Source organism: Lissotriton helveticus, chromosome 10 (assembly GCF_964261635.1).
Source record: "Lissotriton helveticus chromosome 10, aLisHel1.1, whole genome shotgun sequence".
In the NCBI taxonomy this organism is placed as follows: Eukaryota; Metazoa; Chordata; class Amphibia; order Caudata; family Salamandridae; genus Lissotriton; species Lissotriton helveticus.
The window spans coordinates 1,037,022,829-1,037,046,171 of NC_136071.1; the positions used below are offsets into that span (position 1 = coordinate 1,037,022,829).

Here is a 23,343-nt window from a genome sequence, read left to right on the forward strand (position 1 = left end):
AGGACTCTGCGGGCCAGTGGATTCCAATACAGTGAGCAAAAAGCAGAATAAAAGGTCCACTCCCTGGTTCTCCCTCCCCCTAAAGGAAAAACAAAAAGAGGTCAGAATCTTGGAAAGGAAATGGCGTCGTGCATATGGAAAGGAAGAACTCATCATCTATAAAACATCTAGAAGGCAGTACCATGCAATGATAAAAAGTGCCAAAAAAAACTACTTTTTAGAAGCCATAAACTCCTCTAACAACCAACAAAAAGAAATCTTTAAAATAGTTGATGATTTCATGAATCCTAAGATTCTTAGACAAGATATCCCACCTTCGCTCCCATTATGTAACTCAATCGCTAATTACTTTGAACAGAAAATATCTGATCTCACTAAAGATTTCCCAGATCCACCAGCACTCCCCCCGTAGAGGCCATAAGGCTTGACATTGAGAAAATCCAGCTCAACAAATTCACTCATGTTAGTCTGGAAGAAACCCGCCAGGCTATTCTATCCAGCAAATCCGGTTCCCCATTTGATCCCTGCCCTCCCATGTTGCTACATGCTCTAGTAGACACAGTAAACCCGAGCATAAATGCCATCATTAATTCATACCTGGCTACTGCCGTCATTCCACCCGAGTGGAAATTAGCTGCTGTCAAACCTCTGCAAAAGAAACCCCTAGTAGACCCCACTACGCTTTCAAACCTTCGTCCTATTTCGCTGCTCCCAATTCTCTTTAAACTTACGGAAGCAGCAGTGAATAAAAAACTGACTAGGTATTTGGAAGAAAATGACATCTTGCATCCCAATCAAGCGGGGTTCAGGGCTAAACACTCCACGGACTCGGCACTATTGCACACTGTGGAGACCCTGAAGACTGCTATGGACCAAAGAAAAAAGGCTGTCCTGGTTCTGCTCGATTTATCGGCGGCCTTTGATACGGTCTCACACTTATTTTATTTTATTTTATTTTTTGCTGTTTTATAACGCGCTCCGTTACTACCAGAGTGTCCTGGCGCGGTAGGAAAAACAGGCATGTGGTCAGAAAAAAGAGATTGAGAGTTAAACTAATAAGCAAACCTAAAAAGATGGGTTTTAAGGGCCTTCTTGAAAGGGACAAAATTCTGGATAGATCTCAAAGAAAGTGGTAAAGTATTCCAGGCGGACGCGGCAAGAACGCCGATAGACCGACCACCAAGTCGTACCCGCTGAAAGCGCGGGACCTCCAGCAGACTCTGATCAGCCGATCAAAGAGCACGGTTGGGGACATAGCGTCTAAATCTTTTCTTCAGATACGAAGGCCCCAGCTCATTAACTGCCTTAAATGCCAATGTCAATATTTTAAAAGTGATTCGTTGAGAGACTGGTAGCCAGTGTAGTTGCTTCAAATGGCTTCTAGCACTTTCCCTGCTAGGCACATTACAAAGTAGTCTCGCTGTAGCGTTTTGAATGACCTGCAAATGGGAAACCAAAAAAGCTGGAATCCCACTGAAGAGAGAATTGGCATAGTCAAGCCGTGAGAGTATAAGAGCTCTCGCGACAGACTCTCTAGCTGTGGAAGGAAGATATGGAAAGAACTTCCTCATAGCCTTAAGAGACCCAAAGCACATGCCCGTAAGTTTCTTTATATGTGCTTCGAACCTCAGATCCTCCCCAAACCATACACCTAGGTTCTTTGCAGGGATGTTCACTGAGCAAGGTTGGGGAAAATCCGCAGGCCACAGGAGTTTGGGGGGAACTGCCCATATAGCAGGATTTCAGTTTTATCTTCGTTACACTTCAGTTGCGCTGCCACTAACCAACTGAAAACTGAAGACAAGCAAGAGCGAATGACCTCCGTGCCAAGGGCAGCATCGGGCCAGGTAAATAATAATTGCGTATCATCCGCATACGCCATAATTTTGGCCCCAAGCTGTTCCGCCAACACTATAAGTGGAGTAAGATATACGTTAAAAAGCAGGGGGCTCAGCGTGGATCCCTGGGGTACCCCTGTCGTGAGTGGTTTGGCCAAAGAAGAGAATGGAGGAAGCCAAACCTGCTGAGATCTATCAGACAAAAAGGATCCTACCCATTTCAATGCCGGACCCACTACACCTATCTCAGCCAGACGTGCCAGAAGAAGAGAGTGCGGGACAGTATAAAACGCGGCGGATTGATTGGCCGCCTAGCAGAATCAGGAATAGCAGGAGTTGCTCTTGAATGGCTAAAAAACTTTCTCAGCCACAGGAAGCAAGTCACGGTACTAGGGAAATACCGCTCAGAGGAGAAAGCATTAAAAACAGGGGTACCACAGGGCTCAAGTCTGAGCGCAGTACTATTTAACCTGTACATGACCCCCTTGATAGAGCTTATTACATCTTTTCACATCAGCACCATATGTTATCCTGATGATACTCAGCTCATCCTCATATTAGACAGCAATACAACAAAATCAGAGGAAAATCTGAGAGATTGTCTTACCGCCACATTCGACTGGATGAGAAAACACCATCTCAAATGTAATTCGGGCAAGACCGAAATTTTACCATTCGGACAACAAAACTTTTTTTCCCCCAAATCATGATGGCCACAAGATGCAGAAGTCCCCCAAACACCATTACTACGGCCCGCAACCTTGGGATTAGGTTTGACGAGGCCCTGTCATTTAGGCAACAAGCAGGTGCTGTGGCAGGGTCCTGCTTTAGCATAATCAAAGGCCTCAGAAGATTCTTCGACCTTCTCCCGCTGACAGCCAGAAAGACGGTGGCGGTGGCTCTTATTACATCTCGTCTGGACTACTGCAACAGTCTACATGCAGGCTCCAGTGAAGCAGTACTGCATCGACTGCAGATGGTCCAGAATGCCACCGCCCGCCTCGTACTGAGATGGCCCAGGAAGTCGTCTGCATCAGCAGCACTTAAGATCCTGCACTGGTTGCCCATCCACAAAAGGGTGCTATTTAAAATCTTAGTAATCACTTTTAGATCCTACCATCAGCTGGGTCCTACCTACCTGTCAAAAAGGTTCAGAAGATATGTGCCCTCCCGCTCACTCAGGTCTTCCAACCTGAACTTGCTGGTGACTCCCAAATTTAGACTAGCTACGAAAGGAGGAAGGGTCCCTTGGAGTGCTGGGTGCTAGGGCCTGGAATAAACTACCACTCCAATTGCGCCAGATCCCGTCAGAAGACCTTTTTCGAAAGGCTCTAAAGACATAGATTTTTAAACTCACAGACACAGCCTGTTTAGCTCTAGTCTAAACCCAATCCCTAGAGATACCAGACACTGTCTTACCGGTGCCTCACTAGCTTCCCGGCCAAACACCTTTTAGACATGAGTGGTCAGCGCCAAGATGCTCCGTGGAGTGTAAGCCGCGCTTTACAAAAATAAAATTACATTACATACAAGGCAGTTCTGCTACCTTTTTGAAAAGGTTCACTTACTTTACTGATTTTAATCAGTCAAGCCCCAGTGCATTTTATTTTAAAATGACTGAAAGGTCCACATCCAAAGTTAGACTTACCGATACTAAATTATTGTACTCGAAGTCCTTTCTAGACCAGTTAGCTGTTGGAGGCTGCGAGTTATGGAAGGAAACAGTTGACCTTAAATATGTTTGGGGTTCTAAAAGTTGGCAGGTACAAGGCACTGAGGCTTTGCACCGTGCATGTCTCATCCCGAATCATATGTTGTTTTTGAATTCTACAATTTCACAGACAACTGCTTTGGATTGGCTACTTCTAAAAAATTAAATGCTCCTTCTTTTCCTGATTTAGAAGAATATTCAGGTTGGGGGAATACTACAAAATTTTCGATCAGAGAGTTGCAGACTCTGTTGCTAAATTCTTCGTTTAACATATCCAGTTTGGATCCCAATGGCTGGTTGCTCTGGCACAGAAGTGCTGACTCGTGCCAGCTTCGTTTTCTGGGTTTGGCTCAAGGCTTTACACGGGTCAGGGTGGATCCCCATTTTGAAACTGACCATTCTGTGACTACCTATTCTGTAGGCAAATTATGTCAGAATTGGCTCAAACATTCTACCTTGGCGTCAGCTAAAGAGCATTTATCTAGACTGACTGACGATGTTGACCTGAATGCTTTCATAAAAGGCCCGGCTAAAGGTAGATCTAAAAGGTGGATAATGCTGTTTATATCGAATTCTGGATAAAATCCCAGATTGAGGCGGCTACCCGCCTTAGGGCTATAGATCAAGCTAATGTAGAAAAAGTGCTAGCAGTTGTACATAATAGCATTAACACGATTTCTTCCCGCATTTACACATTGGATAATATTGTGTCATCTGTTTTTGATATAGTGCAAGATGAAGTGTCTGTATTGTACCAAGATCAGAATCAATTGCGTTCTATTATGCAGTTTGCATGAACGCTGCAGACGCTAAAGGCCGGGAAAGTGCCATGGCATTACATGAATACATCTTCCCTGTTTGCCCCATTTAATTTGACTGACAAGCAATGTTTACTTTCAATGAAAGATGCCTCTTTTTCCATGTTACACATTGAGCGGTTAGAGTCTTTACCGTTTTCTGTGGCAGAGGCCACTACTGCAACGTGGCTTATCCACAGATTGATAACTCTCCCCTTTCCTCTGTTCGAGTTTAAAAAGTGTATGAAATACTTTGCCATTGGCAGACACGAACATCTTGGTAGTTCTTATCTCCATGAAGCCTAGTCGCTTCCTTTTACATATAGATGCCTTAGGGAGGGCAAGGACGTTTATTTGAATGGTGAAGAGTGCACTGAAACACCAGATCACTCATTGATGTGTAGACATATCCAATTACACGGCTCCTGTAATCAAAACCAGCCCAATTTAGCCTGTGTTTTGAAAGGTACCCCCGTGCCGGCTATCGTTCCCACATTCACATTACTGGCAAATGGGAGTTATTTACTATTAAAAAATTAGGATTGCTGTGGGTTAATAAAAGGAATTGCTTATGTCGTTACCGTCAGTGAGCGTGTGGTTTGCTGTAAGAATGTAATGTATCCACCCATGCATGGGAAACTGATTGTTTCCATCTGCCCAAAGATTCAGACCTTGAAAGCAGAGTTCAATAAGATGATTCGCATAAGAGCTCTATTGTCCCAAAAAGAAGTTGCCCTCACATCTGCTCGTGAAACATTTCTCCTTCACGTGGCTAACACCCGCACGGAGGTGCATGCTTTATTAAATACCGACTTGCCATTGCATTTTGGTGAATTGATTCACACAATCTTTAATGCATCTTCCACAACTGGGCTGGCGTACTTTTTTAAAGTGGTTAGCAGCGGCCTTGTGACTTCATTTCAAAGTATATTTGGGGTCTTTCCTGCTTTCTTCCTTTGAATCTTTTCCAGCCTATTTGGTGGATTTCCCATTCTACGGGAACTAGCTGCAGGCGTTCTTTTGCTGTTTTGTTTTATTTAAAATGGATGCACATCCTGTGTTTCAAGATGAGCTGTCGCGACTGGCACTGTTTCGCAACAGAATGCTTGAGTACTATGGAGCGCTGCCACTTGCCACCTTAAGTGCAGCTTATGGATTATCGTTTTGATTTTCCTATTTTACATGTGTCCAGCCTCTCTTTCATTGCCTAAGTTGCGATTTCAACTGGGCCCTGGATTTGTGTCTCTGCAATACGGTGTCTCCTGATGTGGATTATAACCAGCTCATGAGCCCCTTAGTTGCTCATGAATTGCTTTGTTCTGACGGAGGGATTATGGCCTTTGCAGCAATGCATGGAATACTGGGTCGTTGGAATGTGTTCGCAGCGGCGCAAGATTTCGTGGCACACAGCTTCATTGAGAGCCCACCGAGTTGCCCTCTGAGGGTGCTAGAGGCTCCAGTAATTGAAGAACATGTATGTTCTTTCCCGCTATTAAATTGGATGGCTGGTCTATTTTTGGATGACAACAGTGACTTCCTATTGCATATTCAATTTTAGGATGAAGTGTGTCATCACCATTTATTGGATATTGGACATTTTTTATTATTACTTTTTTCTAGCATATGACAATTTTCTCTGCCCCATGCCTATTGACTTTGCTACAGCCAATGACTAAACTTTCTTGATTATGAGATTTTGTTTTTGGGTAAAAAAAAAATATTTTTTCACGTGAGCAAATTTGAGCTGACTGTCGTTCTTGAACTCTGCATTTCAAAATGTGCCCCTTATCTTATCTTATCTCATCTTATCCATGCTCGGATCAAGGGAGGGTGTCATATAGATAGGCTTTGCCTTCACACTGTGTTAAGTTAGCATGAGCTTATTAGGAGTTTAAACGCCATTTTACCTTTCTGCTGCTTCTGCACACGGCACATATTGTTATTCGAGCTTTGAGCCTAGTAGAATATTTTGCTCCACATGAGAATAATATGTTTTGCTATTGTATCAGCTTTGCTTGGTAAGCTATGTCTGTACATTGAGTGCTGAGGCCTTCAAGGTTATTTCAACACAGTGGTTGTTGTGCGGTCTGATCTTCGCACGTTCTAAACATAACATATATGCAGCTGCGGCCAACTCTGGCTTTAGGGGCGTTTAATATTGCACTGCACAGAGCATGCCGACACACTTGATGATTTTTCACATGCAGAGAGCTGGTGGAAGATGATGTGATCCCTTGCCACTAGGATCATAGGTATGGTGCCGCCCTGCTAAAACCCAAAGAGACCTTCTTTAGATATAATATAACATACTAGCAAGGGAGGGTAAGAGTTAGGTGCCATTTAGCCTTCTTCCCTCTAGCATTTTAACATGCTTTCTCCCTTTGTGTTTTATGGACTAGTAACTATGCTGATTACTTTGTTTCTTATAATATGTTTGCTTGTATTAGCTAAGATACTGCGCTTGGGAACACTGCATTAGAAATAAACTTTCAAATGTACACGTGTCTTCATTTACTCCTCGTTCTGGATTGATATGTTGGTATAACGAAAGAGTGTTCATGTGTTCCACGTTACCTGAGGTGTTCTAAGTCCATGTTCTGTGTTGTCTAAACATTGAGAGTTTGTAAGAACCAATGAGACACTGATTGCTAGTCTGGTAGGGTATTTTGGGTACTAAGGTGAGTTTTGGCACACCCTAATTCACAGAGGTTCCAAGTTTCTATGTACAGTTCTGTGTGAGAGCAGGATCCCTGCGACACCTGCAGGCATAATAAATCTATATCCAAATGCCTAATAAGTTTAGCCAAAATTCCCCTCTTCCTTCTGTCGTTTAATCCACAGCAGTTTAGAGAACACATTCTAATTAAGTTATGCCTACCAATCATCCCTTAATGCTGTCCAGACCAGCCCAATGAACCCCAAACACATCGGTCCAATATCTCTAATCAAGGTATCGCCTAGAATGAAATTAGCAAAGTAATGCTTTAAGAAAATGTTGTATTGTTTGCCACAACTGTTTTCAAAAGAGGCTATTTGTGCCCCCCACCACCAAACACCCCTTGAATCCCCCTGACCCTCCCTCTACCCTTGAACCCCTACCACCCTTGAGCCCTCCCCTCTCTACCACCAGCATCAGAGGCAATGGGGACCAACGATCCCTGGTGATGCTGAGCTGGGAACCCCACTCTCTCACCACTGCACACTAAGTGTACTCAAAATATCTACAAGAGCAATGGAGAACGACTAAATAGAAAAAAGAGGAAAAAAAAGAAGGATGGAGATCTAAAGCCAGGAAAGACCGAAAGAACCCAGATCTAACGGAAAGCAAAACGGAAGCGGGGAACCCACTATCCCAACGTTAATTGCAAATTTGATTAGAGCAAAAAGTCAATAGATCTCAAATTATAGACATACTACTGTCCACAAGCAGCTCTAAAAGTTAAATTAGGGATTTTGCCCTGTCTTCATAGAGAGTAAGTACTCTTTAGCCTGAACCTCTGCTTGAAAAAAGTGAGTTACCCCTTTAAAGATCACTTTTAATTTAGCCAGGTTCAGGAGAAAGATCTGAGCACCCTTCGCCTGGAATTCGGGCATCAATTGTCGAAGGTGCCATCGCTGTTCAACTGTCTTCTGACAGAAGTCAGGGCTCACAAAAAAGTTGCAACCTTTCCCGGCTCTTTTGTGGTCGGGCCTGGCCAAATCATACAGGAATTCCCGGGCAAAAAAGTTATTCAGGGAGATCAAGATGGCACGAGGGCGATTATCAGACAGACCCCCTGAGTTACGTTGGTTAAATGGGAAGCAGTGCGCCCTTTGAATTTGGGTCTTCCAGTCCCATTGAAGGAGATCCGGGAAAGCTTCCTCAAAAAGTTTGAACATGAATTGGTGGATGTTAGAGCCTTCTTGGCCCTCAGGAATACCCAGTATTCTTAAAATATTGCGCCTAGCCCGGTTTTCCAGGTCAGTCAGTTTAAAAAGAGTGTCATCTCTAATTGTTTGTATAGTTTCCATCTTAGATTTCTGAGAGGCCAGATCATCTTCAAGTTGGGAGATCCTGGTTTCTGCTTCTACTACTCTTGATGAAAAGTCTGAGCATGTCTTAGCTATCCTACGGATAGAGTTTTGTAGTATCCTACAGGCCCCTTGTGTGCAGGAACTTTCAGCCCTTGACTCCTCCCTATGTGCCATCATCACCTGGTAGATTGTAGATAGCGTAATTTCTTCAGGGTAGGTGATAGCTGTAGCCATGCTAACAGGCGCTGCTCCGTCCATTGTGTTATGTTTATCTCCCAAGACTGGTGAATAAGAATAGTCCCAGGACATAGCTTCTGTGGTCACCTCAGACAGGGTAGGGCAAGCAGAGATTTCTCTAGTTTTTTTTACTGTCTCTGAGTTCAACTGAGAATGATCAGCGTCATACTCCCAATGAAAGCTACTAGTGTCACTTCCGTCACCTGCCCAGTCCTTATCCTGCATATCATCTTCTGAGGAATTAGATACATCAGATAGAGAAAAAATGTATCTGCTGGGTCATCCTCCCTGTTAGAATTAGAGCCTTCCTTCTGGATAATAAAAACTCCTGTTTTAGATGTGTCCGAACACTCAAGCTCTTGTAATCCAGCTAAGGGAACTGCATTAAAGAGAATGCAACTCGCTTGCTGAGTGGAAATTGGGTCAGTTTCTGATCTTTCTGGGGAGGCAGTCTTCACCTGCGACTGCACGAGCAGACACTGAAGACTCTGCATCCTGGAGTGTCGATACATTCACCGGCAGTGCGCAAGTACAGAGGAAGACTCCCCACTGACCTGAGTGGCCGGCATCTCTGCACATCCATCTGAGATGAGAATAGGCGACTTTGATAATCCAGTTTCGCTGACCCCAACGGGAGCATTGATCGGCGGCTTGACTTTCAGTGACTGCGCTTTGAACAGCGCTGGGACAGTCTGATTCCCCCAGCCAGCGATGTGTTTTTTGCCGGTCTCCGTCATGGAAGCAAGCGCTGCTTGGAGGATGCCGCCCTCCCTGCCCTTGTCACTGGTATCAGCTACAGGAGTCTTCGCCAAGTTACCTGGGGCAGACGATGAGCCGCGGCCCCTGATGCCTTTGCTTGCTGCCTTTGGCGGCATGGTAGCGGGCGACGGCGTCTGTACCGTGGACTGTACAGCTGACGAGAACGTGGCAGATGCAGAACTGATCCGGCTCCGAGACGCCAGATAGCTGGGGAGCGGAGTGCTCCACGTCCAAGGGTGAAAACGCCAAATCATTCGGGGGAACCCGCCAAGACAGCGTTAGTAAGTACCTGGCTTTTTTCAGTACAGGTAATTCAAATACCAACGTCCTTCATTGCAAGAAAGGCAGGTCAGCAGAGGAGAGTGAGGGAGCAGCTCATTCAGCCGTCCGTGCGGCCGCCATCTTGCCTCCATCTCTGTGCATTTATATGCTGTTTGTAAGTTAACATGAACTGGACCCAGAGGTATTGGAGTGCTTTACATGAGCAGCAATTAGATTAGACAAGGACACATTAATTTTATACATGCACAGGAAGATTAAATGATTTGCCCAAAATCACAGGATGAGAAGCCAAATTCTAGATTGGAATCTGGTTCGACAGTCCTGGTCCTAATTTCATCCCTCCTATTAAATGTTAAATCCTTGCTGTGAAAAAACCTTAAATGCTATGATCACTGTAGCAGGGATGGCTAATCCATTGGATAGCATTGGAATACAAAATTAGCATTTGAATAGGTATGAATGCGGTGTAAACTTGCTCCCAGGAGCACACAAAAGGCAGGCCTGAATGGGCAGATAACTCATCTGAACCTGATAGAATATGCAGGATGGAGCTGTGAGGATATTTTCTGACACTGAGGTGTCAAATCCTGCTAGACAGGTCTGCTGAGGTTTTTCATATGACACTTGGAGCACACTTTGAAGAGGCCTCCTCTGTCATAGGCAAATGTTGGCTGATACTTGGACAGGGCCCTCCTTTTTGACCCCCCCCACCAGACAGGCCCCAATCGTAGTGGGCCTCTTTTTAACACTAGAGTGTCAAAGGCTATTTGACAGATCAGCTGGGTTTACATATAACATTTGGGATGCACTTCAAAGGAGGGAAACAGGATGCCAAAATGAATTGTGTGTATCCACTGATGTTTTACCCGACTAAGGGGCCGATTAGGATGGCGGACGGATCGCCACCGCCATGCAGGCGGTGGCTATCCATCCGCCATTCGTGCCCATCCGCCACCTATTTCCCCCCCTCCATATTACAATGGCGGGGGGGACCGGGGCGGACGGAAACACCGTCCGCCCCCATGGTGAGGGCCAGAGGGGGGGGGGACATTGGATGTACCTTGGTACCCCTCTGCATTTGCATACACAAAGTGGCAGGCAACACGCGGTGCCTGCCGCTTTGTGTATGCAAATGCATGCCTGCATTTTTTACATTGTGACAAGCGGTGCTTTCAACACAGTCCACCGCAATGTTAAAAATGCATGATGCGCCCGCCAGTGTGGTGGGCGCATCATAATTGGCATGACGGGACCTGACGGGGCATGACGGGACCACCGCCCACGTGGCGGACGGTCCCGTTTTCCACAGGGATGGCGGACGGGCAAAGTCTGTCCGCCATCCTAATCGGCCCCTAAGTTTGTTGTGGGTACAGGATCTGCCTCAAACTGGACACTAGGACTATAAATGCATTCTCCCACATACACACCCATCCCTCAGACTCCAGGTTTAATGTGGCTGAAGGCATGTGCCATCTTGAAAATTCCCTAATTGGGCAGGGTTAGCCCCGGCAACTTTTACCCCATTAGTTCCGGCATTTCCAGGGGTCATTCTCACCGATTAGCTTGCCCCAGACAAAAATGTGGTATCTCAAGTCACCCACCTCTGAACACCCCTGGACCTGTGGAAGGTCGAAAGAGGATTGAACCTGCTGTCTGAGGCATGTGAAGAGCCTAGAATACTGGTCCTGCTCTCCTGCATGTACCTAGGATAAAGAAGTCTAATCCAAGGGTCATAAGGCACATCTCCAGTTAAAGCTGCAGGGACACAAGAAGCCTTTTCCTTCAACTGCCCGGCTGACCATTATTAACTGAATATGAACAGGACTCTCCTTTTGGCCTCTGCCTGCCACCTTGTGAATCTCTAAATACCTCCCCTGAGGTCCATGGGGCCTTTAGAAATATACTCTTGTCGTAGATTGGAACTTAAAAGTCTCAGTTTAATTTAGTAACTTTAAGGATTCACCCTGAAAAAGATTGTGATTATTACTTGAGATGGGTACTTAACCCCTAACTTCCCTTAACCAATAATCCAATTTCCTACACTGGAGATACAATTATGAAATTAAATATTGTGGGGTTTATTTATAAGCCCCTTGCGCCGCCAGTACGTCAGAAAGTCAAGGTGGTCATTACTTGATACAATCCACATATTATTCCTCCACTGAATTTGGCAAGTCAAAGTCCAGATGAGAACCCTAAATCTTTAGCGGTTCGAAACTCGTCAACAAAATCCTTGGGGACTATATTCCGAATGTAAATCCCACTCTTGTTAAATAACTTTGAAACCTCCAAGCATCTTCCAAGAGGGTCACGTATTTGAAAACTGTCTTGTTATTTGTGTATTTTTTGTTACATCTTTGGTTTTAGGCAACTCCTGAAGACCTAGCTATTCCTACAGTAGAGGAGGTGCCTTTATGTTTTCTGTCTGCATTGCTTTGTCAAAGGTTTTGAGTCAGCGCCGGGACAATCCCTGGTGTAGCCGCACGCTCTACAAATACCTCTTAACATTAAAATTAACATGGAGGCAATAACCATCTCCACGGACACACACACACACCACACAGGCTCCCTAATCAGGGGCCTGAAGAAATTTGACCATGTCACCCACCCCTGATGAAACTCCACAATATGCTACTAGGGATGCCTAACTTTTAAATGGATGCCAAGGGTCTTAAAGGTTCTAGAGTAGTTCAATAGATGATGGGCTGTCAATTAGAAGAAAGGGTTCCGCCGGGGGGGGGGGGGGGGGGGTCAATTGGAAGTCAAAGAGTATAAGGTGTCTCAATGGAGCAAATTTTGTGAATGCTCAGTACCAGGGAATTACAGAGATTACTGATGATGAGAGGAGGGTGAACCTATTAATGACTACACTTTCCAGGGTTTTGTACAAGAAATGGAGACTAGAGAACAAAATAATGGATGAAGTGGAGAAGTGGTCAGTAGAATGAATGCCTTCTAAGCATTAGTATTAATGTAGCTTCAAAGCAAATGGGAATGTGTGTCAGTGAATAGAGACATGTCGAATCAATGATAATTATTACTGACATTATGTGCAAGCCTTACTAATAGTTATAATTAAAATGGTGCTCCGTAGTTACAATAGAGCTGTTGTTATTCCATGCCAAGAATGTATTTATACAATAAAAGTTTGAAGGCTGTGTGGACTATTCAAGTTATGAACGTGCAAATACCATACTGAACATGCATTTCATCAATGAAAGCAGTTACGTGCTCTTCTGACTCATGGATATACCTTTGAAAAACATGAATAACATCACAGAAGATATTATGGATAATATGTTATTTTGGTTGATGTACTCAAGTAAGACACTAAGGGGCATATAAACAACGGCCAGCGATAATTATCGCAGGCCGTGCTTAGCGATAATTATATTATCGCAGGCTATCTCTGGAATTTATCGCCCTGGTAGCGCGTTATTAACAACGTGTCACTCCAGGGCGATAGAAATTCCAGAGATAGCGAGGTTATCTCCCTTTTGCAGGGAACATCGCTGGTTTTCCAGTGATGTTCCCTGCAAAAGGGCGATGAACTTGCTGATAGGACCCACAGGGTCGTATCAGCATAATCCACCCCCTATGTTAGGATTTTAGCAGACGTTTTCGCCAAAATCCAATGTGTGCTAAAATCATGTGGACTGCTTTGTAAATATCGCGATGTAAATATCAGCGATATTTACAAGGTAGTCCATCTGGGGTACGCCCAGTGACACCCATTTTCCATCTCATTAGAGATACAAAGGGAGGCTATAGAAAAAAGGGTGCTAGCATGAAATTATGCATGTTAGCACCCTCTTGTTAATAGGGCGCTGGTTTATCCCTTGTAAATATGCCCCTAAGTGGCATTTTGGATCAGTTGAAGGTAGTCTGCCCAGATTGCTACTCCTTAGAGAGAAATTAATCATCCCTGACTATAATAGGACAGCCAAAGGTCTCATATTACTCATTACTGAAACAATAGTGGATGCGTATCAGAGTATTATGATTATTTTCCATCAGGTGGGAAATAAATACATGGAAGGGAATGTAAGAACGTACCCATTAAAATGCAGTAACAACAAAGTCCATTTACTCTATACTATGCTTACTTTTCAATTTAAAATAAAATAAAATATTATCTTCAAGAAAAGCAGTACAGCTGTGATGTGAGAAATGCTTTTTATTTCCCCTGATGCACTTGAAGTGTATGGCTGTGTCAATACTCAAATACTTAATAACAAATCAATTTCCCTTATAGGCATGCTTCTCTGCCAATGACCTTGTGAAGATTGTTTTACAAAAAAGTGATTCTACCATTTCTAAAGAAGACTTCCTTAAAATGAGCCCCTTGATAATTCAACAGCAATTAAGTTGTTCTTGTAAGAACGCCAAACACAGCCATGCAAAGCCGGCACCAACTACTCTAGAAAGTAAGTTCCTGTTTCAAAGTGGTGAAAATGTGTTCACGCATTTTAATACCTGCTAGAGGAATTTCTTTCTGTGAAGACTCCTATGTCACCCTTTAAGGAGCTAGGAAGTGGCACATCACTTTCTTCCCATGGCAAGCTTTCATCTCTCTGCCACCTGAAAGTCCATCCCTTACCTGAGCATTGACATCAAACGATTGTTTACAAGTGGTAACGAAGTTGAATTCCTTTATATTGTAAAATGTTTTCTGTTTAGTTAAGTAAGTCAGTTCTAACGTTAATTGTCCATTTGCATGTTGTTTACAAAATTAACACTTGGGGGATATGAACAATGAAGTGACGGAGCGTGTCGTTAGCCTCCTTGGCTTAACGACATGCTCTGCCACTTCGGAAACGCAAGGCTGCACGGCTGCACCATATTTACAAGAATGTAGTGCAGCCTTGCATGTCCCCCTCCGATGGCGCTAAGTTTCACAACGTGGCGCCAATGCAAGCACCCTTGCACCAGAATGCAAGGGTGTCGGTGTGCAGGGGAGGATTGGTCATGTGTAGGAAGGTAAATGTAAATGTAAATGTAAATGTAGTATACTTGTAAAGCGCACAGCTGCCCCAGCAACGGGGCGTCCCGGCGCTGTATAACTCTGGGGAACCCGTCCTGGCTTTCCCTGTGGGATGGTCCCCTGCTGGGAGTCCCCAAGGTGGAGCCAGGCATCCCCGGAATTGGTGGGGCCATTGTGGAGATTAGGCAAGCTAATGCCCAGAGTTGCCGAGTGGAACCCCTGATTAGAGTAAGCACCGAAGCGAGAATTATCGAGCCTGCTGACCAAGGTCCACGACCCTGCCGCGTCGGGAATTGAACCCTGGTCCCGGGCTGACTTCTGCTCTCAGGCCTGCCGCCTCTAACCAGTGAGCCACACCACTCCACAAGGTGTCCCTTCCTGCACATAAACAATCCTAAAATACCAGTTTGTAACCTTCATGTGTGCTGCAGCACACATGAAAGTTACAAAATGGCATTTTTAAAAAGGTTTGTTTATGTACACGAAGGGGCACCTTCCTGTACATAAACAAGCCAAGGCATTTTGCTTTTTCCATGTATGCTGTACAAGGCCTCACACATAGAAAAAGCAAAAACGAGGAGAAATAATGCATTTCTCTTCGTTTTGCCAACTTAAAACCAGGATGTTCCTGGTTTTAATTTTGTGCCTGCCTCCTATGTACGCTCCCCTTGTCCATAGGGGGCAGCATCAAATTCAATGGGTGTTGTGGTGTTACACCCACCACAACACCCACTGCACACCCCTTTTTGAAGTGGCTTAACGCTGCCTTGTACATAAGGCAAGGTCCCTATTGCCACGGGAACGTCACCAACAGTGATGTTCCCGTGGCGATAGGGGCTTGTGCATATACCCCTTGGTGTTTTCACATAGTGCTTCATACTGTTCATTGGGGGCTACAACCTTGGAATGGTCCTCTTCATAACTTACTTGCAGCTGCTCTTTCAGTCGTGACAGACATGCGTGTGTCATCACTTGTTCAGCTAGGTTGCCATAGTGTCTGGCAATACTGCTCACCTTTTTCCTCTTAATTGGCTTGCCGGGCAGGCCCTCCTTGATGGACGCCAGGTTGGTCGAGCTTATGGTGTTTTTTTTATCAGTTGTTACCCTTTTCACATCTTCCTCAGAAGCCTGATCAAGCTGCTGTGCCTCTTTCCTCTTTTAACATCTCGACAAAGAAAAACATTCCCAGTACTTGTTAGCAGGATTGCAATTGCAGTTCTCTGCTCGTGTAGGCAGGAAGGGAGAAGCAATAGGCAGCTGTTGGATGAGTTTAATACATGTCGTAGCTTGGACTCTGACCAGCGTCAATAGATTGGTTATTTTTGTACATTAGGTATATTGATGCCCTCTGATGAGGTCTCCTAGTGTGCAGGTATTCAATGCATACATTAATTTGGCATTGATACATGATGTACACAAAGATGTTCTATGTACTGCTTATAAAGTACAGGGAGGCTGGTTGGAGAACACGCTGATTGCGCAGTTGATATGCACTGAATGTCATGTTTACTGTTTTGTATATAACGAAAATAAACGTTTTTTTATATCATTCACGTACATAAGAAGTGCCCCATACTTGAGATCACATCACATATAAAAACATTCATTATATATCCAGAATTATCAATGATGAAATGTATGCTATTTTTTACTTTTGACCTTTCTGATATTTCTTCAGACACAAATCATCATTTTGGTTCCCTTCACCCATGCTCTAAATCCTGTCCCCTCTCCGCTCTGTATATCTTCTTTCCGCCGATTGTGGTGCACTGAATCTTCCAAATGATATAATTCTGCATGGCATGTAGTGAGGTCACATAGATGGTGGGACGTGCTTTCCTCATGTATTCATGCATTGATCGCCATTTCTCTGAAAATGATCATGTTCCTTGGTCCACATCAAACAACTGATCTCGATTATTAGTTTCTTTGTAGAAGTGTTCCCTTCTTTCCGTGTAGTACCCATCATGCCTTTTCCTATCATGGTATTATCTTTTTAAGTTCAAAAAAGAACTTTATTTGATGAAGAAGAGACAAAACAAGGTGTCAATACAAAGTATAAAAATAGCATAGAATATAAAAAACAGTAGCAATCAGCAGGAGCAATATAATGACAAACAATAAAGAGAAATAATCATGGGCATCAGAGCCAAATGGAGGAGAGGTAATAATTGCGAAAATACAACTATACAAGTGATAATGAAAGAAAAAGGAAATGCGAAGGACGGCTAAGGGGGTTTGGAGACCACTTGCTGGGATGGTTGTGGATGGAATGAACGATTAGCGTATGCATCAAAGTAAAGCGTGACAGGAAGCCATAAGTCCATACGTTTTTCTGCCATATGAGCAGGGAAAACAAAAGCAGTATCCAGTCTATGATTGTGACAAACATTATACCACCATGCTTTAAAGGAGATGTTAGAATTTTTTTTCCAATTAATTGTGATCTGCTGAAATGTAACAGCTAACAATAAATCAATGATCTGGATATTAATATCAACAGTTTCCCAGCAAGGAGAGAGATTTCCCAAGAAAATGTTAATGTAGGAAAAAGGAATGTAAGTATGAAAGATTACATTAATTTGAGCCCAAACCTGCAATCAAAAATCATGAACAGATTTACAAAGAAACAACATGTGGAATAAAGTTGCTTGTGGGGAGGAACAGGACCAACAAACGTGTGGAGTGAAGAACAAGGACTGTGTCAAGGTCGCCGCTCGGGAAGATTTGCGGATCTTAATCCAGATTTTATACCATAGAGGAATGGACCAAGACTTGGCAAACTCACGTTCCCAGTGTTCCTCCACTGTAGATTTGGGTCTAATGGAATCTTTAGTATGGAGGTTTTTGTAAATACAGGAGGCTTTGGGAATGGAACGTAAAAAGGAGTGAAGTTGTGAAGTGGGGGTAAGGGAAGTAGGAGAAGTATGTGTTTGTAAAAGTCGGGTGTAAGTTGCCATTACTGTCTCTTTAAGTAGGAGATATTTGTGGGCAAAAGAAGCAGGAAGATCATAGGTGGAGCGGAGAGTTAGGAAAGGTATGAAAGAAGAGTGTGAAAATAATTGAGAAACCCAGATTAACCTCTTTTGCCTCCATGACTTCCAGTAAAAGGGTTTGTTATGAATCAAGAGGGATATGTTGTGCCAAATAGTGGAAGAAAGGAAATCAGCAACTGTCATAGGAGGAGAAGGTAAAGAAGATAAAAGTAGTTTAGTAGTGAATTTATGAATGGGAGTAGGAATAGAGGAAGGTTTTCGTGAAAAGGAAAGATACTCAGAAAAAGAGAAGGGGGAAAGAAAGAGGCACTCAACTTTAGCCCACAAAGGACAAGGAGAGGCCGGGTCCTGCAACCAAAAGGAAGCCTGTCGTAACAAAAATGCCTTATGATAAACTGGGAAATCCGGGAAGTTAACTCCGCCTTCTGACTTGGGGCGTATAAGCCTAGCAAGGAACATTCTGGGCTTTTTGTTGTTCCAGAAAAAGGATATAAGGACTGCGTTGATCTTCTTAAAAAACTTGGAGGGGATTAGTACTGGGATATTAGAAATAGTGTAAAGGATTATAGGAGATAGCATCATCTTAATGGTGTCAAGGCGGCCCCACCAAGATAAGTAAAGGGGATGCCATCTAGTCGCCAATTCCGATACTTTTTGGATACACTTATTTAAACAAAGGGAAACTGTTTCGGAAATGGAGTGGGTAACATGTAAGCCAAGGTATTTTATGTGCGAAGAGCTCCATGTAAAGTTCGAGGCACTGAAATCAGGCTTGAAAGTAGACTTTGTCAAGGGTAGAATCTCACATTTATCATTATGAAGCTTATTGCCAGATATTCGGGAATAATCTCTCACTTCATCAAGGAAGGCGGGAATGGATTCAATGGGATTAGATATACAAAGTAGAATATCGTCGGCATATGCGGCAAGCTTGACGTGAAAATTCAGGGTTTGGAAGCCGTGAACATTTGGGTTTTGACGGAGCCTGGATAGAAAAGGCTCTAAAGCCAAATTAAAAAGAAAAGGGGACAGGGGACATCCCTGACGGACACCTCTGCCTAGGTCAAAAAAGGGGGAGACCAAGCCATTAGCGCATACTGCCGCACGCGGGTTAGAATACAGTAAAGAAATCAAAGAAATGAATTAAGGACCAAAACCAAACCATTCAAGGGTATAGAAAAGATAGGACCATTCAACCATATCAAATGCGTTCTCAGCGTCTAGGGCGATCGCTGCCAGAGATTGGGGCAAGCGTTGGGACTTTGAGAGGACATTAAACAGAAGTCTAGTATTATCAGTAATAAATCGACCCTTGACGAAGCCAGATTGTTCCTCGCCCAAGAGCTCCGGGAGTAAAAGTTCTAGACGTGCTGCAAGTGACTTAGCGAATATTTTATAGTCGATATTGACCAGAGAAATTGGCCTATAATTTTTGCAATGCTTAGTATCTTTTCCCTCCTTGGGTATAAGGCAGATGTGGGCATCAGAAAAGGAACCTGAGGAGGCACCCAAGGCAACAAATGTATCTATTAGAGAGTGTAATCTTGGAATGAGTAACTTTGAGAAGTGAAGGAAAAATTCAACGGTGAGACCATCTGGTCCGTGGGCTTTGTCTTTTTTGAGGGATTGGAGTGCTGTAAGTAATTCTCGCTGGGAAATATCTCATTCTAAATGAGAGAGATCAAGAGGGAAATGGTCAGGTAGAGAATGGTAGAGAAGAAGCGATCTAAAGAGTGGGAGGAAGGCTGAGTTTCAGAAGAGTAAAGGGTTTTGTAGAAAAGGGAACATTCAGTAAGAATATCAGCATCCTTGTGTTTGAGGTCGGAATGGGTATCATAGATGGACTCAATATTCAATTTGTTATGCTTGACTTTCAGATAGTTGGCTAAAATTTTCCCTGCTTTGTTCCTGACCCGATAAAACTTTGCACTTGACTTCAGTAAATACAGGGAGGCATCTTCTGTAGATTTTTTGTTGAACTTCATTTTGGCATCGACAAGGGCTGTTAAACTGTCTTGTGAGTGTGAAGTAAAATAGGCGTGTTCCAATCTCTTAATGTCTTGGAGCAGATCCCCAGTGAATTTGCGAGCAATTTTCCGTTTTTTTGCCACGTATCCAACTATAAAATCCCGTGCCGCAGCTTTGAAATTATCCCAAATGGAATGCTTAGGGATGGAAGGGGTATCATTAAACAGAAAAAAATCATCAAAAAATTCAGTGAAGGAGGCAGTAAATTTGGGATCTATGAGAAGGGCATTATTAAAACTCCACCTCTTGGGCCCAACAGGTTTGGGGAGTATGTCAAGATTAACTAAAACAGGAGCATGATCTGAAAGTAAAATTGGACCAATTTCGGCGTGAGTAAGAGTTTGGGCAATATTGTGGGTAACAAAAATATAATCAATCCGAGATTGGGAATGATGACAAGGGGAGTAAAAAGTGAATTCTCTTGCCGTTGGATTGCAGAGGCGCCATGCATCAATGAGTTTATGTTGGGATATGGCTTGAGCAGAAAGTTTGTGAGATTTATTCGGGACATATGAAGCTTTAGAGTTCCTGTCAAGGAAGGGATCAAGGGGTTGGTTACAGTCACCTGCTAAGATGAAGTTATCATCAACAAATCGAGTAATATGTTGAGATAGCACATGCCAAAATGTAGGGTAGAGAGATTGGAACACTTCTTAGAGACAGTTTAACATGTATCCATCGGCCATCATCATCTGATTCCTGAGTGATCAAGGAGTGGGAAAGGGATTTACGACATAAAATAGCAACTCCATTGCATTTACCATCTCCTTGGGAATAATAAACCTCACCCACCCAGCCCCTCTTGAGTTTTGCAGATTCTGCATCAGATAGATGAGTTTCTTGCAGAAATGCAATATCAACATTTAGCCTGGCTAGGTAAGATAAAATTCTTTGACGTTTGATTGGAGAATTAATGCCCTTAACATTCCATGTAACTATTTTCAATGACATAAGATATAAAGCAAAATAAGGTAAACATAGGGAACGAATTTAGAGAGAAAGCCCATGAAAAAAGACAAGCGAAGGAGAAAAAAGTGAGCGTAAATAACAGAGACAGAGGAAAGAGAGAGTAGGAAGAAAGAGAAGAGTTTGAGAAAGAGGAGGATGGAGAAATAGTAAGTGAAAAAGAAAAGAGAAGTGAGATGAGGCAAGTATATGCTAGGAAATGAAATGGGGAGTAGGGACGTAAAAAGAAAGATACGAGCATAATTAAAGCAAAACACAATAATCTTCATGAATCGAAGAGAAAGGAGATTATGAAGAGATGAAGCAATGAAAGAATAGGCACGAAAAAGAAGAGGAGAATAGAGGATAAAGGAATAGGCAGAAGAATAAATAGGGAAGACAGAGAGTACCAGAAAAAAGCGTACAAAATCAGAAGAATAGGGTAAATTGTCAAAAAGATTAAATGACAAAAAATTAAAGAAGAAGAAGTAAAGAAGTAGAAGCCAATAGAAAAGAAGAGACACCTTCAAACAGGAAAAAATAGGGGAGGAGGTCGGGAGAGAGGAAGCGAGGAAAAAAACAGACATGTTGAACAGGAAGGGAAAATGTACTTACAAGGAGGGCAGGTGAGGGAGCACAACCAGGAAGAAGATCAAACGTGAAAGGAGGGGGGGGGTAGAACCAACTGGAGGAGGCAGGGCGTCCAGGGTCAGCGAGCCGCCCAGCCGGGGGGACAACATGGAACGCGGAGTATAATCTGTGAAAACATGAGGATAACATTAGGAAAGTGAGTCAAAACAGATGAACGGCATCAAGGAAATCAAATAATCAAAGATAATAAACAAGAAAAAGAAGAAAAAAAAAGCAAATAAAAAGAAATGGAAATAGGCGTAGGAGCATACAGGAGCGTAAAGTACAACTTTTAAACTTGAGGAGTGAATAGAAGAAGCCAAACAAGGAAAAACATCAACAAGTTAGAGAAGTCATGGAGGAAAAGATGAGGAGGGACCAGAAAGGTCCATTTCAGCAGCTCGGCAAGAGTTCAGGAAGCTCTGGAGTCGGACAGGATCCTCGTAGGTTGTTGTTTTATTATTGTAGGTAACCTTGAAAAGGCATGGGTGGAAGAGTCCGTATCTGGCACCGATGGAGCAAAGATCAGATCTCATATCCAGGAAGGCCTTTCGACGATTAGCCGTGGTTCTAGCGTAGTCTTGCGCAAAAAAAAGAGAGGAGCCAGACCAGGTAGGACAGGGGGATGTTCTGGCCGCTGAAAGGACTTTTAAGAGATCGGTGTATTCTAGAAAATACATGATGACGCCTCTCGTTCTCGATGAAGTAGAAGTAAGAGATGAAGCCTGGCCAAGTCTGTGGGCCCGCTGTATGTTGAGTACAGTGTTGTCTGGCATGCGCAAAAGTTTAGGTAAAAAAGACTTGAAAAAAGCAATGGGGTTGTTCCCCTCACAGCCCTCCAAAGCGGCTAAACAGGCTGCAAAAGACTGCAGAAGTGACTCACAGCATCCTTCGAGTATTCCGACGATAAAATCCGCTGTTCAGAAGTCCGAAGACGAACGCGAACCGCCTGAACCCCCGGCGGAAACGGAGTGCTCACGCCGGCTCCGCCATCCTCATCGGGCGCTAAACCACGCCCCCATCATGGTATTATCTTAACCCTTCTATTTCTTTTAAAAGGGTTTGTCCGAGTTCAGACTGTGTTGTGATGAACTTAAATCTAAACAGTGGAGGGCTGTTATGTGGTTGCTCAAAAGGCTATATGAGCTGAATGTGCTGAATGTGTTTAAATACATATTTAATGGCTTAAATGTTATGATCAATCAAATCTTTTTTTTTCAATGATGAAAACAAAATGTTATGGTTTTGTAATTCATTATACTGGCTTCCCAATTATTATTGTTGTGCATTTTGGTAGTAGTTCTGGCCCCAGCAATTTCATTAAGAAAAAAATTAAGAAACACAACAAACATCTTTTTCCACTGTTTAGTTATTCTTATATACTGACAAAACCTTCTATCGTTTCTTGTATTTTGACCTTTCTCTCAATATTTCATCCTCTTTATTAAGATATATAAAGTCCTTAAATCTTCATCTGCTCCGGACCGCCCACAGCACTATTGCTATTGGTAGAAGTCTATAAAGCAAAAAGCTTGGTACGCACTATAATATATATTTTTTTAAAACAATACTGAAAGCAGGGCTGTAGCTTGGCCAGTAAGAATGGGTGTGTGAGCTTTAGATTTCCTTACAGCCATACTGGCATATCATGGTACAATACATCATCTGAGAAGCAACACATGAGGGGGTTTAAGGGGCAGTTGAAAGGGAGAGTAGTGCTGGTTGTTAGCAGTACTTAAAACAAAATATTTCGTAACATAACCAATATAATTTTAAGAAATGTGTGTGTATGTATGTGTGTCTGTGCTCTAGTCCCTTATTATGAGTTCCGTTGGTCCGACCGCTGGACCTCCACTGCAGCGGTCGGGAGAATGGCAACAAGCCTGCTGCATCCTGACCACTGTATTAGGACACTACTGCTGGGCTGTGGTGTGTTGGCAGCCAGAGCACGGCATCAACATGTTTCGGCTCATAAAGAGACCCTGAAGCACATGACACCGCAGAGCTGCACCACTTGCACCTCGGGCGCACTGTTGCCTTGCGCCATGTTGTGCATGGTACACAGTGCATGCACAACAGTGCTAGCATAGGGGGGCATAACATGTGCCTCCAGTCACAATTT

The 23,343-nt window shown here is 43.4% G+C and overlaps 1 protein-coding gene across 1 annotated transcript in view; it reads left to right on the top strand.

Moving 5' to 3' along the window:
- Positions 1–23,343, top strand: part of SLC39A12 (solute carrier family 39 member 12) — a 402,419-nt gene that overhangs the window by 138,446 nt on the left and 240,630 nt on the right. Inside the window, exon 6 of the mRNA XM_078664420.1 lies at positions 13,894–14,065. Coding sequence (XP_078520546.1) covers positions 13,894–14,065 — 172 coding nt within the window. The remainder of the gene's footprint in view (positions 1–13,893; positions 14,066–23,343) is intronic.